This window comes from Biomphalaria glabrata, chromosome 8 (assembly GCF_947242115.1).
Source record: "Biomphalaria glabrata chromosome 8, xgBioGlab47.1, whole genome shotgun sequence".
In the NCBI taxonomy this organism is placed as follows: Eukaryota; Metazoa; Mollusca; class Gastropoda; family Planorbidae; genus Biomphalaria; species Biomphalaria glabrata.
In genome coordinates, this window is record NC_074718.1 from 21,643,397 (window position 1) to 21,660,059 (window position 16,663).

General features: G+C 33.4%; 1 protein-coding gene across 5 annotated transcripts in view; it reads left to right on the forward strand.

The window, feature by feature from the left end:
* LOC106073511 (CD109 antigen-like) overlaps nt 1-16,663 on the forward strand; it is a 110,996-nt gene that overhangs the window by 39,673 nt on the left and 54,660 nt on the right. For all 5 annotated transcript variants that reach the window (XM_056039592.1, XM_056039593.1, XM_056039591.1 and 2 more), the window contains 4 exons: nt 873-957; nt 4,199-4,310; nt 4,723-4,834; nt 5,343-5,455. In XM_056039592.1, the coding sequence (XP_055895567.1) occupies nt 873-957; nt 4,199-4,310; nt 4,723-4,834; nt 5,343-5,455 (422 nt within the window). The remainder of the gene's footprint in view (nt 1-872; nt 958-4,198; nt 4,311-4,722; nt 4,835-5,342; nt 5,456-16,663) is intronic.

Consider the following 16,663-nt stretch of genomic DNA (forward strand, 5'->3'; position numbering starts at 1 on the left):
GTGTTTAAAAAAAAAATGTTTCAAGGTAGAGTCCCAAAGAAATATAGCTTCATATGTCTTCAAGAAATTAACAGACGCAGAATATACTCGTGAGATTGATAACAAATAAATATACATAAAATTTACACAAAATATATACAAAATCACTCATTTTTAGCAAAACGAGTACAATTTAAACTAGCAATAATGCATAAAACATAGAAACATACGTTTAAAAGAAAAAAACAACAACGATATAACAGATTAATCAGAAATATACAAAGATAAAAAAACATTCTCATACTATACGATAGGAAAAGCTCATACAAGTGCTTTCTCTTCCCTAGTGCCATTAAAACTTGGAGAGTGTTGCCTGAATCAGCTAGAATAAGCAATTACTTAACATTTTAAATTAACACAATGATGCGCGAAGGACTTAGTTCTCTTTTGAAGGAACGTCAGCAATTTATAAGATAACATAGCATTAACAGTGAGTAAATGTAGACAAGTGATAGTGATTTGGCCTATAAACAAAGATAGCCTGTTAACATTCTTATCTCGAGTGAAACTATGACGTCAAATAATCGCGGATGTGACTCGTTTGACGTTTCTACTTGTCGCCTTTTTAAAACAATTTCTTCTTTGACTGGTTTACTTTAGTTATCTATCACTTTAACCTCTTCATAAGTGAGCTTATAATGTTTTTCTCTATAAAATAACACTCAATGTCTTCATTGTTCCCCTATTGCACAGTAGTGCACCTGTGTTAAAAGAAAATAAATGATAGTATTAATGTAGTGCTCTTTATACCCAGAATTAATTCCTTCACCATTGATTGATTCACTGCTTGCCCAGATAAATCAAACTAAAATGCATGTCTTTGTTTCCCTCAGATTTACCAAGATTTCAAGTGGATGTTGGGTTACCTCCTTTTGCTTTACTTTCTGATACAACACTATCAGGCTCAGTAGAGGCCAAGTGAGAGATATAGTATTACTTTAGCCTCGTTCTTGTAACATGTTGAGAAATATTAAATTAAACATTTTTCATTTTGCATTTATACTCAGTATGTTGGACTCAATATTCGTTTGACAAACTTTTTGATCATAGTTAAGTGTCACGAGGTAGTCCATATAGATCTACACTTTTTAGAAATTTAGAGGATCTCCCTTATGGGAAAAGTCGCTATTAATAGTGTGTTGTTTGTCTGTCCGACAGTCTGCATGTCACTTTTTTATCTCAAAAACTAGAAAAGAAATTTAAAATCCGATTTCAACATGTTTTAAAGTTTTAAAATGTTTGGGTGCAAAAGAAACTTTTCCATCTTCTAAAAGTCAGTTCATTAAACATTGAGATTTTTTTTTCGTTCATAAAATAAACAATTTTAAAAACTATTTAATATTAGTAGTGAAACGAGGCTTTATAGGGAAATATCAATTACATTGTTTATTATAATTCTGTTCATGTAAACAGTTTTTCCAACAATAATGTTATATATAATTGTTATAATATATAACATCAGCTGCGTGGAGAGGGGGGAACTGATGTGTGGGCGACATCGTTCCGACCATAGCTAATGCCCAGGCATTCATCTCACCGAGATGATCCATAGTCGCTTCGCGACTGAAGGAAAGGAGGCCATATAATATATACCTTACAGTTTCTAATAATTTGCCAAATATATTGTTTTTTTTTTAATAAAAAAATAGAAAAGAAAACTTATTTTGTTTGGGAATAATTTTATTTTTTATACACATTTTAAAATAAGATTTAATACGCAGTGTTCAGTATTATTAACGGCTTGTGTACCAGTCTATATAGAAGTCTAAGGCCACGTCGACACTTGACCAAGGGGAAAGACCTCTTCCAGATGCCCTAAATGAGACAAAGGAAATTGATTAAAACAATTTATTCGTAGTTTAAACATCCATTAGATGATCCTTCGAGCTAGGCCAGAATGTGAACCATAGCTTCATAACTATAAGTTCATTGAATACTTCTAGAATATTGACAATGTAATAATACTAATAGCGTCAGCCTTCCAGAAAAAACAATTATGTCAACTAAACTTTAGCCCCACAATGTTTGGAGGGATGTAGGATTATGATACTTGATCGGTTATGGTGTACTTCTGATATTCGTGCTGAAATATAGAAACCTGCCATTTTACGTGGTCGCTTACTAGTATATAACCCATGAATAGACCCTTCGGGGTAGTCTTTGAGTTTGTGTGAAAACCACAACTCTTTTTTGCTATCTTGTTTATTAAATTTGTTTTAAAATTAGTCAATGAAACATGATTAGTTGCTATAGTGAATTACATTTTATGATCAGGACTTGTTCATTTTGTATTTCATTTTAGTTTGTATATAGTTACAAATTGGGCCAACACGAAACCTTGGCAAGGCTCCAATACTAGAGTCGGAAGCAGAGGAAGCAATAATATCTTCTAAAGGTGGCAAGTCGCATGGAATTGATAACATACTATTAGAACTTTTAAAAACATGTCGGCTCACATATAACTCAGTGTTTTTAGAAATTCTGCCAGAAAATATGGGACAAAATCATGGCCAAAAGAATGGACCCAATCTTTAATTATTCAACTGCACAAGAAAGAAAACTTTAGACAATGCCAAAACTAGAGAACGATAAGTCTGATTCGAGCCCAAGATAAAGAATAATTATCAAAAGACTTCAGAGAAAAGCCAAAGAGTTCCTTTCCAAAGAATGGGCAAGCTTCAGAGAAGGTAAAAGTACTGCTGAAAAATATTTAACATCAGACAGAAACTGGTTCACAACTTATTAGACTTAAAAAAAAAGCTTATGACTAGATTTGGCAGGATAGCATGTAGAAAGGCATAAAGGAGGTTAACACAAATAAAAAACAATAACACAGCGTTTTCAAAGCCCTATACTGAAATGCGAATGGCTCAGTAATTTAAAAAAAAATAAATTTGATAAAGTTTTATAACAAGCTTTCTTTTTTCCAGCTGTTTTTAACATATTTCTAGAAGATCTACTCGTAGCTGACCCTAATCGTGCGGTCTTTTTCCCATCTCACGTTTGAAGATGATATAGACTTTAGTGGAGAAAATGGAGACCAGGTAAAGAATTACTTCAAAACTGAAATCTGTAGCTAGAGCTGTTGTCATGGAAATCATAGTACGAGATGCTGCATACAGTTGAATATCCAATCGTTAGAAGAAGTTGACTCATATAAGGCTCCAACATAACAAAAGAGTGTGGATCAATAAGAGGTCAAAACCTGCTTAAGCTTGGCATCCGCCGTCATCAGCAAACTGGAGAAATCTGTAAGAGCTCCATCAGCTTTCAAGTCAAATTAAAACTAGTATTTGCTATTGGTCCCTGTACCGCTATATGGTTGTGAAAGTTGGACACTGAACGCTGAGGCAGAAAGAAGAATTCAAACTTTTGAGAGTAAAAGCTACAGAAAAATGCTGGGTATTAGATACCAGGAAACAATGAACATTTACAAGTCAATACTGGGAAATATGAGAAACACGTCAAGACTGTAACAAGACGAAAGCTGGTTCTATCATATTGTAAGACATGACTTACAGTCACAAGTCATTCTTCAATGTAGAGTGGAGGGATGGAGAAGAAAAAGCCGTCCAAAGAAAAGCTGGATGAACAAAAGAACGTGCCGGCCACTCTCTTGAAATCATACTAAGAAAAACTGCTGACAGGGAAAAATGGCGGGATTTGGTTAACTGAACTGTTACAGCACCCTTAGGACAAAAGTCAAGGAACATATGGTGATCATGATTATGAGGATGTAATTTATTTATTATAATAATAATAAGGCTTGTCTTTAAGTCCGAAGGATAATTAGGAATGCAGTATTTCCCGTAGATACGCAACCCCAGCTCTGACCTACATATTTTGCTACATTCAGTACAAGCATAACCATTGTCCGCCTGTGGTCGATTAAGATTTTCTTTTCGCTGAGTAGTGTTCACTTTAGATGTTTCTTGAAACTTCGCCAGTCATCACTGTGGACCGTCGTAACTCATCACGGTTGACCACTCGTCTAGCGCTGTCCTAAGGCGATTGGTGTCGGTTGACTTCACACACACTAATACCCCTATCCGCATCACCATCACCAAAATTATAAGAATATATACAAAGATATATATGTCTCATTTAGAATTGTAGTGTGGTTTTGGAATATCATTACTATGAGTGAAATACTTTTCAGATACACGTTCGGCCAGCCAGTATATGGTTTAGTACTACTTCAAATTGGTGAAAATGTTGACACAATAGACAAATGCAATGTCAACAGAAAAGTGACGGAAATTAGTTTTGAGGTGAATAAAATCAAATCTAATGAATGATTTATAAATTATACATTTACAACTTTTAGTTAAGGAAAAAATAACAAAATATACAAAAATATTTTTCTTAAACAAAGCTTATGAAAAGGGAATAGCACAAAATTTATATTTTTTAATAATGTACTATTTATTTCTCTTTTTGAAATCAAACAAAATATTTAATTACCAATAATTAAATGACTAATTGGTTAATTTTCTTTTTATTGATTTGTTTAATGTCTTCTCCAATGAATAATTGTGTAAAGTTTTAACTTGATCCGACAATGGGTGAGACAAATCACGTGCTCAAGCTTCTGACCCGACAGACAGTGTGAGTTGATAGAAGTTTTATACAGATAAATTACTATATACTTAAGTGGTTTTTATTTTCTTTTCCTGGCTTAAGATTAAAGGAAAAGGAAACTTCAGCGTACCTTTGGAGGATATTCGGAGAAGCGTTCATCTCAATGAGAAAAAGAAAATTAAAATCACAGCTTTCGTTACTGAGGCATCAACTGGTAAAATAATTAGATTTGTTCTCTGACTGATTCTTTAAATTGCTTTAATTTTTTTTTCAAAACATATTTTGATCTAAATCTTTAACATGTATATTTTCAAAGAAATCTTAAGTATGTATATCTTCAAATGTTATCTTGAAAGGGGGTGAACTGTAGGTAGAAAAATGTGATACTCAAAGCATTTGGGATTTTCATGATTAATGCTGATCACGTAATATGTCCTTTTTTATTCATTGTAAAGATTTGGTCAACATTCTTTAATCCTTAAATAGAGGGAAATATAGACAAAGAATATATATAAATATAGAGGAATGCCGGGGTCAATCAAAATCATGAATTAAAAAAAAAATTGAAAAAGAAGGAAGATATTGGAAGAGATTTAAAGAGATTTGAAATAAATAAAATAGGCAACTCCATGAGCACTCAATTCAAACATTTCTGTAGTGTTGCCAAATAGGTTGATGTTTGTAGAAACTATACTTTATTGTAGTTCACTTTTTTTTTTCAGGCATTAAGCTAAATGGCAGCTCGGTCATTACATACTATGGAAACAGATATCAGATCAAATTTTTAGAAATGACTCCAGCTGTTTTCAAGCCAGGTCTCCAATATACTGCATACGTAAGTAAGACTGGAATTTTAAATTAAAGGACACAAATTTAAACTTTAAACTTTAAATACCATTATGAATGTTTTGATGACTAAAATAATACATTCTATTTCATAAAGCCTTAACATCTATTTGTACATTACAATTTAGCTAACGGTAAGCGTTCATGTATTATACATCTTCTTCATATAAGATAAGATAAGATAGACCTACAATGAGAAGCATTTAGCCAAACTATAGTTACTACTGATCATATAACGTCATACTAGTGACAGACGTCATTTTAAAGAAGACTGTAACGTATCCATGTGTTATCCTATCCTATCTTCCTGGAGTTAGTGGAAAATTGTTGACTCCGCGCCTTAGCTCCCCAGCGCGGGACGGAGCCCCTCCCTCCCCCGCAAAGCACTATTTTCGGAATTAAAAGCCAACAAAATGCATATTCTGAGGCATCTACAGTGCATTATCCTGCTATTAATAAGTTTTATTTTAAAAACCGTATGTACTTTTCTTACTGACTTAGATCCTCCCCTCCCCCGTCGTTCGGCGCATTGGGCGGCAAGCTGCTTCCTCAAAAATCTGTCACTGGTCTGAAACCTCTTCCCACCTGCTCTGAGGACGTCTATGAAAGTGTGGCGCCAAGTTGTCCCTGTTTGCGCTTTCCTCATATTGGTCTCCATGTCATCGCAACTCTTATTATGCGTAATTATTTTGTCGGAGAACGTGTCCTGCAAACCTCATGCGACACACTGTCAAAACTAAGGGGTCGACTCCCAGTTCAGCATAGGATTTTCTTGATATAAAAGGATCTCTATAACTGTAGTTTGCTTTAGATTTTATGTCGAAAACGGAAGTTTTATCGTCAAAATCATTTTTGGGGGGTTTTAAACTAGAAAATCTGTGGAGATATTTTTTTAAAAAATTCAAAACCCCATTAGCTACACTCATAGATTTTGGTGACTGTAGTTTGCTTTAGAGTAAAATTGAAGAGGGAGATTTTCAACCTCAAAACTCATTGTTATGACAGATGGGGAAATGTGACGTGTGTTTGGCGCGTTTAATGTCTAGGGGATGATTATTTTTAAAGCTATCACACACCAACCCGTCAGCATATAAATCGGGAGCAGGCACGCAACGTGACAAGCAATGAAAGAAAGATACAAAGTCAAAATGACAAATATTTATTTACATAAATATTTACAGATAATAATAAAAAGGGGGAGGGTTTGCATCTATCTCTAGTGAATACTATGTTTAATCATCACTCTTGCACCTAATAAGAGAGTATGTCAATTTGTCCTCTGACTTAGCTGGTTTTCCTGTTGATGTCGCAGCTGGCTGTGTCCTGGCTTGAGGTGGCGCTCTAGTGGATAGAGGGACGCCGGCGATTCAGTTCTTGTAGAGTCTCAATCCAAAGTTCTGATATCTGTAGTGGGCACAGTAGGGCGGGTGGCCGGCTACCGCGGGCACAAGTGTACTGCGGGCAGAGCTGATCTGCCGTGGGCAGCATATTTGCCAGAATACGTCCAGTGAGTTGCAGAGGGTTTGGCGTAGCTATGACGTCTCGCACAGATCTGAGTCTATAGGGACGTCGCACCTTATGCGTTGACAGGTGGGCTGTCGAATAGGTGGGCAAGGCCGATAGCGCCAAGTATTAGAGTTGAGTAGATCTCAGTAGGCAAGTGCAGTGCTGAATAGCACTAAGAACATAGGCAATAGTTGAGTGGTGTCGAGTAGACACTGAACAGCAAATAGCAAATAGGCAGATCTCAGTAGGAAAGTGCAGTGCTGAATAGCACTCAGCATATAAATAGGCAGACACCAGAGGGAGGCACCAGGTATTCCTCTAAGAGGGAGAATAAATGAAGTAGTCCAGACTCGATTGCTCAGCGACAATGAGAAATAAGAGGGTCTGATTTGATTTGGATCTACTTTATATAGGCCTGGAAATTGTGGGCGGAAACAAGAAATGTCCTAGGCTCAGAATTATCTTACACGTGGATGAAGTCCGACAAGAGTCGCACCTTGGACCGTCACGAGGCGTGTTGACTCTGTTGATCTCCTAGATCAAAGAGAGACGTGGGAGAAGGGGGGGGGGGAGAAAGATTGGTTGGCATTCCAACTAAGGTGGTGTCAACCGCGACCGTCCTTCAGACATCCGGCGGGTAAGACAAAAGAGGTTGGGTGTTTACCTTTCCCCGATCAAGGGCAGATAAATGACAGGACGCGCCTTAGCTATATCCAAGGTGGTCAACTAAGTCTAGCCTGGAGGGGAAAAGGTGGTGCGGGTGAAGAATTTAGGGCTAGGATGGGGAAATGATTAAAATAAAATAAATAAATAATGAAAAATAATAATTAATGCTGTGATAAATTTGAGTGACTCTGACAGCGAGTTTTTGACTTGTCACAATTGTATTGGGGAATTTAAACTCAAAACCATCTAAAGAAGTTTTAAACTTAAAAAAAAGCCTTCTGGAGGAGGGGGTTTAATCTCACCCCCCCCTTTGGCTTGGCTACGCTCACAGAATTTTGACTGTTTTTTTTTATATTGAAGAGTTATTTTTAGCTTCAAATTCCGCTGAAGATAAGTTTAAACTCAAAACTTCTTTGGCTACGCTCATAGAATTTTGAGTGCGTAATTTGCTTTTTTATCTAGAACAGATGGTTTTTAGTTCTAAACACCGCTGAAGGGGGGTTTTAAACACAAAACCCCTCTTGGCAACGCTCATAGAATCTGGTGACTGATGTATTGATAGTCTTATATTGAAGAGGGGGTTTTATCCTAAATTTCGGAGGGTGTTTTAAAATCAAAATCTTCCTTAGCTATGCTTTTGGAATTTAGGGATTGTCGTTTCTTTTTTTAGAGGCCCCCGTAAGGGGAAAAAGCCGCTATTAGGTTTGTGCAAAATGTCTGTCTGTCCGTCTGTCAGTCTGTCACACTCAGATCTCGAAAACTAGAAGAGATATGAAAATATTATTTCATCCTTAAATGCGGCTTCAAAAGTTTAGGTGCAACGGCTACTTTTGGTTTTCTAAAAGCAAACCGTTTAATTTATAAAATTAATTATGCAAGCGATTTTTTCATAAAAATACACCAATTCTAAAACAATTACGTAAATGTAAGGGAGGCAATGTTACAATATGCTAACAAAGATAGACAATCTGTGTGTATTTTCAGTATCACTAAGTAAAATATATTTAAAAAATGTACAGGAAATGTTTACAACAAATATAAATAATAGTTAAAGATGTTTTTTTTGGTCAACTAGCTGCTAAAATTAAAAGAAAACATTTCTGTTTGTTTATAAAGGCTAATAATGCATTTTGTATGTAAATATCACACACATTTTTAATGGACTTTTTATGCAACGATTTTCGTGCAGTAGCGTAACGTCGCTACATGACCAGGTACTAAACCAATTCCTTAAACTTTTTTTAAAAATCAGATTTTTTTTTTTTTTTTTTAGTGCCCCCATCCGAATAAAAGAAGATTATTTTTGTGCGTTTTGTCTGTTGGTCGGTCTGTCCGTCACGATTAGATTAAAAAAACTAGAACTCTAAAAGCTATTGAAAATCTGATTTACACTTTAATGTTCCTCCCGTAACATCTCAATAGTTTTAAGTATCTAAAAATTGATTGTTCCGGATTTTTTTGTGCAAAACTAATCAACCCCAACAAATAATTGTTTGCTCTTCTAATTTATATTACATTCAATTTCCATGCTTAAACGTTGCAAAAACACATTATCAATAATATGTTGTTCCGTTTTTTATGTAAATAGCATATTAATGCTAAATCAAAATCTCTATACTGACTTATATTTCATTAAGTGTAAAAATGTTCCGGATATCTATATTATAAAGTAGAATGTGAGGGGTATGTATGTATGTATGTATGTATGTTACTTATAGACATCAAAACCGCTTGACCAATCTTGATAAAACTAGGCAGGAATGTTCCTTGGGTACCAACTTAGACCGTAGTGTATGTATTGTAGCCCTAAAACAAACTTAAGACCCTCAAACAAAATAAAGTTGTCCGACTCTATTACAGCTATAGTATTTTATGGATCTAGGCCATGTCTACAATGTTGACATGAGAAAAGATAGAAAGGATTTAGACCTAGATCTAATTTTAAGAAATACACTTTGCGCAGATAGTTTTTTACTTTGACACATGAAAAGACAAAAGAAGATCCATTGATTTCATTATATAATAAAATTAACCTTCAATTTTGTGTTTCAAAAGCATTTTTTACATTAATTAGTTCCTTATATCTGTGATTACAGATTTCCTGACGAACATTCTTTCATTAGACAATTCAGTAATGAATCGCGTACTAAATATTAATTCGTTTAATTGTTTACTTTATAATCCCATCCCTAGATCTAAAACTCTAATTCAACTCTAAGATGATAACACTTCTCTTCGCACAGATAGTTTTATACTTTAACACATTAACATATTAATTAAAGTCCATTCATTTCATATTTTGATCAAATAAACATTCAAATTTGGTTTTCTAAAGCTACATTCGTTTACGAAAGCTGCGAAGCCGAGTTGAGATAGGCCTAGATCTATATTCATTCATGAATCGCGTACTAAAAATTATTTCGTTTAATTGTTCACTTTATAATCCCATTCATTTAACAAAGCTATCGCTCTTTTCGTTTTTAATAGATAAGAATGTATCGACTTCGGGTAAACCCATTTTCGCAAACCTAATTTTATTTTCGTAGCGAAAGAGAAATAACGTGAAAGGATCATTAGCTAAGTTTAACATACATATAAATCCAATCCACTAGATTATTCAAAAGCATTTTTTACATAAATTAGTTCCTGATATCTACAGATTTCCTGGCGAACATTCTTTCATTAGACATTACCAAATGGTTACACATTAACACATCTCTCTTCTGAGGTCTGAGTCTATTCCTAGGCCTAGGTCTAAAACTCTTACTAAACTCTAAGATGATAAAGCTTCTTTTCGCAAAGATAGTTTTATGCTTTAACACATAAACATACTAATTATTGTCCATTCATTTGATATTTTAATCAAATTAACATTGAAATTTGTTTTTCTAAAGCATTTTTAATACATTCGTTCGCTGTTCGCTAAAGCTGCGTAGCCGTGTTGAGATAAGCCTATATTCATTCATGAAAAAAAGTTCACGCATGCGCAGCACAGAACTCTAGATTAGTGTAGATTTAGATCTACGTCTACCTCAAGATCTACTTTATACTTTATACACATGAACATACAAAATTTAGTCTATTCATCTCAAATTTTAATCAAATCTATGAAGGCCTACAAGCAAAAGTTTTAATTTGAAAAAATGGATTTAAGCCTATTAGTTATTTTAATTTCATAGCTTCATTCACACTATTTTTACATTGACACATTCGCTTTACTTATTACATTATTATTTCGTTTAATTGTTTACAAAACACTCTCAGTGACTATATCGACAGTAATGCGCAAATAAAGACCCGCGGGTCGCGGGTAACATATGTCTAGTTGTTTTATAAAACATGAATTATGCCTAATGATTGTTTGAAATTGCATAATTAACTAATATTACACTTATATTATTTGACAATGCGTCACTATAATTTGGTTATCAATATCAAATTGTTCCGTATTTTCATCTTTAAACAAATTTTAAAAATATCGACAATAGGTTGTTCGGGGCTTTAAAAAAAAGTAATTTACTAGAATTGATTACTGAAAATTACTTTTTAGACATTTAATTTTCTTGCTAAAACATAACATAGAAGTTTTGTAATCGATAAAGAAAGTTCCGGATATTGTTTCTTACAAATCGTCGCCAGAAATTTCCGAATTTATTTAAAAATCTACTAACGCCAAATAATTGTTTGAACTCCCTCTTCTAATTAATAAACAAATAATCTTCTCATTTACGAAATAATGTTTTTACGGATTTTTATGAAAAATATTTTAACTCACTACTCTCTTACAGTACATTTAACTTTCTACCTAAAACATGTAAAAAATCTAATTATCGTTAATATTATGTCCCGATTTTTAAGGAAAACAGAATTCAAACTCCAAAGTAAGGTTTGAAAATCTCTCCACATGGCTGTAGTACATCTAATTTTTATACGAGACCATCCAAAAGATTTAATTAACGGTATTACATTTATCTGAAATTCTCTTTTTCTTTTACTATTTATACAAACATCCGGAACAATCTATTATATACACTTTTCAATTGTGTTCATACCTAAAAATTATTGCGATGTTTTGAAACGTAAAATAAAGGTTAATCAATTTTTAATAACTTTTAGTGGTTCTTTTTTTTTATATCAAGATGACGGACAGACCGACTGACAGACAAAAAGCAAAAACAATGCGGCTTTGATCCTTTTTAAATAAATTTTATTAGAACTCAGTGCACCAATGTCTATGAACCCTTGTTAAATATCTCGTGTAAAAAAAGACATTTTTTTTATGGTACCGGTACTAGCCTATTGTGAGGTAATGGAATTTTTTTTCTTTGACGTCATATGAATGGACTCTTTAAATGTAATGTTAAAAGAACGCACTCGGTGCACCAATGTCTATTAACACTCGAAAAAGTGCTCGTATTAATGAAAATATATTTTAGTCTAACTAAGCCGTGTGACGTAATGTTTTTTTTTTCTTTTGACGTCATATGGAATGAATTCTTTAAAAGAAATGCTAAAAGAACGCACTCGGTGCACCAATGGCTATGAACACTCGATAAATGGCTCGTATTGATGAAGGTGATTTCTATTCTAGCTAGGTCGTGTGACGTAGTGTTGTTTTTTTACCTTTGACGTCATATGGAATGAATTCTTTAAATGAAATGCTAAAAGAACGCACTCGGTGCACCAATGTCTATGAACACTCGATAAATGGCTCGTAATGATGAAGGCGATTTTTAGTCTTGCTAGGCCGTGTGACGTAGTGTTTTTTTTCCTTTGACGTCATATGGAATGAATTCTTTAAATGAAATGCTAAAAGAACGCACTCGGTGTACCAATGTCTATGAACACTCGATAAATGGCTCGTAATGATGAAGGCGATTTTTAGTCTTGCTAGGCCGTGTGACGTAGTGTTTTTTTTTTCCTTTGACGTCATATGGAATGAATTCTTTAAATGAAATGCTAAAAGAACGCACTCGGTGTACCAATGTCTATGAACACTCGATAAATGGCTCGTATTGATGAAGGTGATTTTTATTCTAGCTAGGCCGTGTGACGTAGTGTTGTTTTTTTACCTTTGACGTCATATGGAATGAATTCTTTAAATGAAATGCTTAAAGATCGCACTCGGTGCACCAAAGTCTATGAACACTCGATAAATGGCTCGTAATGATGAAGGCGATTTTTAGTCTTGCTAGGCCGTGTGACGGACGTAGTGTTTTTTTTCCCTCTGACGTTATATGGAATTAATTCTTCAAATGAAATGAAAAAAGAACTCGGTATAGTAATGTTTATTAAGCCTCGTTATGTGACTCGCGTTTAAAAAAGGAATGATATCTTGATTTAGATCTAATCTAGATTTTTTAAAACTAGATCTAGATTTTTATTACAGTATATCTAGATCTGGATTTATATTCTAATTAAAATTATTTTAGAGTCTAGATCTAGAATTTCTAGATCTAGTTTAGACTAAAATAGACTAGATTAAGATGTAGAATTTCAATTTCTAAACTTAGTGTAAAAAAAAAAGTGTAGATTTTCATTTCCAAACGTTTTGATCAATATTGTAATGTTTTAATATACTAAAACTAATCTACTATTTTTTATTTAATTTAAATTTACGGCAAACGAATCTTTGAAACATTATTACTTTTGACCATCAAAATTAAATCACCTCTTGAATATTATTTGCGAATATGCAGATCCGACAGGGATCCGACTTCGACGGGGGCCGCCTCTGAGTTTGTGTAACACAAACTCTCTTTGTAATCTTGTTTTTTTTTTTGTTTTTGCTTAATAGAAGATGCGGATTTGACTGCAAAACCTCTGGTAGGGAGTTTTAAACTAAAAACCCCATGGCTGCGCTGGGGCAAGTGATAGTTTAGTATTAAAATCTCACCTAGAATAAACAGAACCAAAGCATAGATAAGTCATTAAATTCCGATCCTGCGGGGCGGGGGGCTTTCATTTTGGGGGGGGGGAGTTGAACTCCCCCTGGCTACGCCTATGTGTCTAGCACAACTTAAGAACGACTAGACTACAAGTAGGTCTCTATTCTACATCTCTTGTGTTTGTGTGTGTGTTTCTAAATCTTGATTAACAATTAAGAATCTATGTACATGTTTTTGAACGGATGTCAACTATTGAAGCTGTTAAGCTACAACTATTAGCGCTTTTTTTTAGCGGTGCGTAAGAGGAAAAGCCGCTATTAGGCTTATGCTAAATGTCCGTCTGTTAGTCTGTCACACTCAGATCTCGAAAACTAGAAAAGTAATGAAAAATATTATTTCACCATGCGATGCGGCTTGAAAAGTTTAGGTGCAACGGCTACTTTTGGTTTTCTAAAAGTAAACCGTTTAATTCGTAAAATTAACTATGTACGTGATTTTTTCACAAAAATACACCAATTCTAAAACAATACATAAATGTAAGGTAGATAAGGTTACAATATGCTGACAAAGAAAGACATTATTTTGTGTATTTTCAGTATCACAAAGTCAAATATAATTAAAATTTTTTTTTTAAAATGTTCACAACAAATATAAATATTAGTTAAAGGTGTTTTTTTCTGGTCAACTAGCTGCTAAAATTAAAAGAAAACATTTTTTTTTTTTATAAGGGCTAAGAATGCACTTTGTATGCAAATATCTCGCAAATTTTTTTAAATGGACTTTTTATGCAGCGACTTTCGTGCAGTAGCGTGACAAGCAGCGGCAAGATATGGTACTAATCAGTTCCCTCAAAATTTTTAAAATAATCAGATTGTATTTATTTTGTTTAGTCAGAATAAAAGACGCTTATTTTGTGCGTTTTGTCTGTCAGTCCGTCACGTCTAGATAAAAAAAGATATTGAAAATCAGATTTAACCTTTAATGTTCCTACCGAAACATCTCAATTGTTTTAAGTATCTAAATTGATTGTTCAGGATTTTTTTTGTGAAAAACAAATCAATGCCAAACGAATGTTTGTTTGCACTTCTAACTTATATACATTTAACTCCCGTGCTTAAACGTTGCAAAATCACATGATCAATAACTTTTTGTTTCGGTTTTTTAATGTAAATAGCATAAAAATGCTAAATGAAAATCTCAATACTAACTTATATTTCATTAACTATAAAGTTGTTCCAGATATTGCTTTTTATAAAAAAAAAATATATTATGTCAAATGATTGTTTGAAATCGCATAATCAATCTTTTTCTCATTTTCGAAAATCGGTTGTTCCGGATTTAAAAAAAAATATTTTAACTCTTTTTATGCAAAATGTCACTTCTCTTACACTTCATTCAATTCTCTAGCTAAAACGTTACAAAATCTATTTTATCGTTAGTACTATGTCCCAATTTTTTAAGGAAAACAACTTCCTAACACCAAAGCATGGTTTGGAAATCTTTCCACAAGGCTATGGTACATCTAATTTTCATACCAGACCATCCCAAAAATTTAATTAACGGTATTACATTTATCTGGAATTCTCCTTTTCTCTCACTATATATACAAACATCCGGAACAATCTAGTAAACATACTTAAAACTTAAAACTATTGCGATGTTTCGGAAGGAAAATTAAAGGTTAATCAAATTATCAAAAGCTTTTATTTTTTTTTTTTAGATTAACATGACTGACAGACAAAACAAAAAAAAATGCGGTTTTAATCCCCTTTAAATGAATTCTATTAGAACTCAGTGTACCAATGTCTATGAACCCTCGTTAAATCTCTCGTGTTAACAAAGACATTTTCCTTTGACGTCATATGAATAAATTGTTAAATGTAATGCTAAAAATTCTCGGTGCACCAATGTTTATGAAACCTCGAAAACTTGCTCGTATTGATGAAGACAATTTTTAGTCTAACTAGGCCGTGTGATGTAGTGGATTTTTTCCTTTGACTCATATGGTATGAATTCTTCAAATGAAATGCTAAAACAACTCGGTATAGTAATATTTATTAAACCTCGTTATCTGACTCGTATTTAAAAAGCTATAATAGCTAGATTTAGATCTTATCAAGATTTTTTAAACTTGATCTAGATTTTGTAACAGTATATATAGATTTTTTAAACTAGATCTATATTCATATTCTAATTAAAATCATTGTGAATTCTAGATCTAGAATTTCTTGGTTTAGTTTGGAATGATATAGACTAAATTTAAAGTGTAGATTTTGATTTCCAAACGTCTTGATCAATACTGCAATGTTATAATTTACTAAAACTAATCTACTATTTTTAAATTCAATGTTGCTTTCAGTCTATTGATAGATTATCTAGGCTTTTTATTTTTCATAAATCTAATCTATATTGCATCTAAATTATTGCAAATTTATATTTTAGATCTAGAAATAGTAGATATAGATCTTAAGAGTGCTAAATCAGAATTAAAGCTTAGGTAGATCAACATCCTCATTCCAGTTCCATTTTATCGAAACATGCCAATAGCTCTATTGTTAACTGTGCTGAGACAAGCACGATATCTGTTCTTTCCTTCTTTCTTTTTCAATAACAAAATAATGCTGAAAGATTATCTAAAATCACTCTTCTGACTTATTGTACATATCTGGTAGATGCCATGCCGTAATGTGTAATATATCTCTTTATCAATAATAGGCTGTTAGTTTGTAATCAGTTTGTTATTAAGTTAACAGCAATGCCTGGTCGTCCGGTTAACGTGCTGGACTGATTATCTCGACGGTTCCGGGTTCATACCCTGCTCGCAGTCATCCCCTGTCGTCCAGCGAGAGGTTTGAACCAGGAAGTTAATTATCTTTAACTCTAAAGTAACACCCGAAACATGTTAAACAGAAAAAAAAAATTTACAACGCCAAATGAATCTTTGAAACATTATTACTTTTGACAATCAGAATAAAATTACGTCTTGAATATTCCTTACGAATAGGCAGATCCAACAGTGATCCAACTGGGGCCGCACTGAGTTTGTGTGATAACACAAAACTCTCTTTGTAATCTTGTTTTACATTAGAATTATCTGAAAAGAACAGCATTGAATTTAAAAACTAGATCTTGAGATT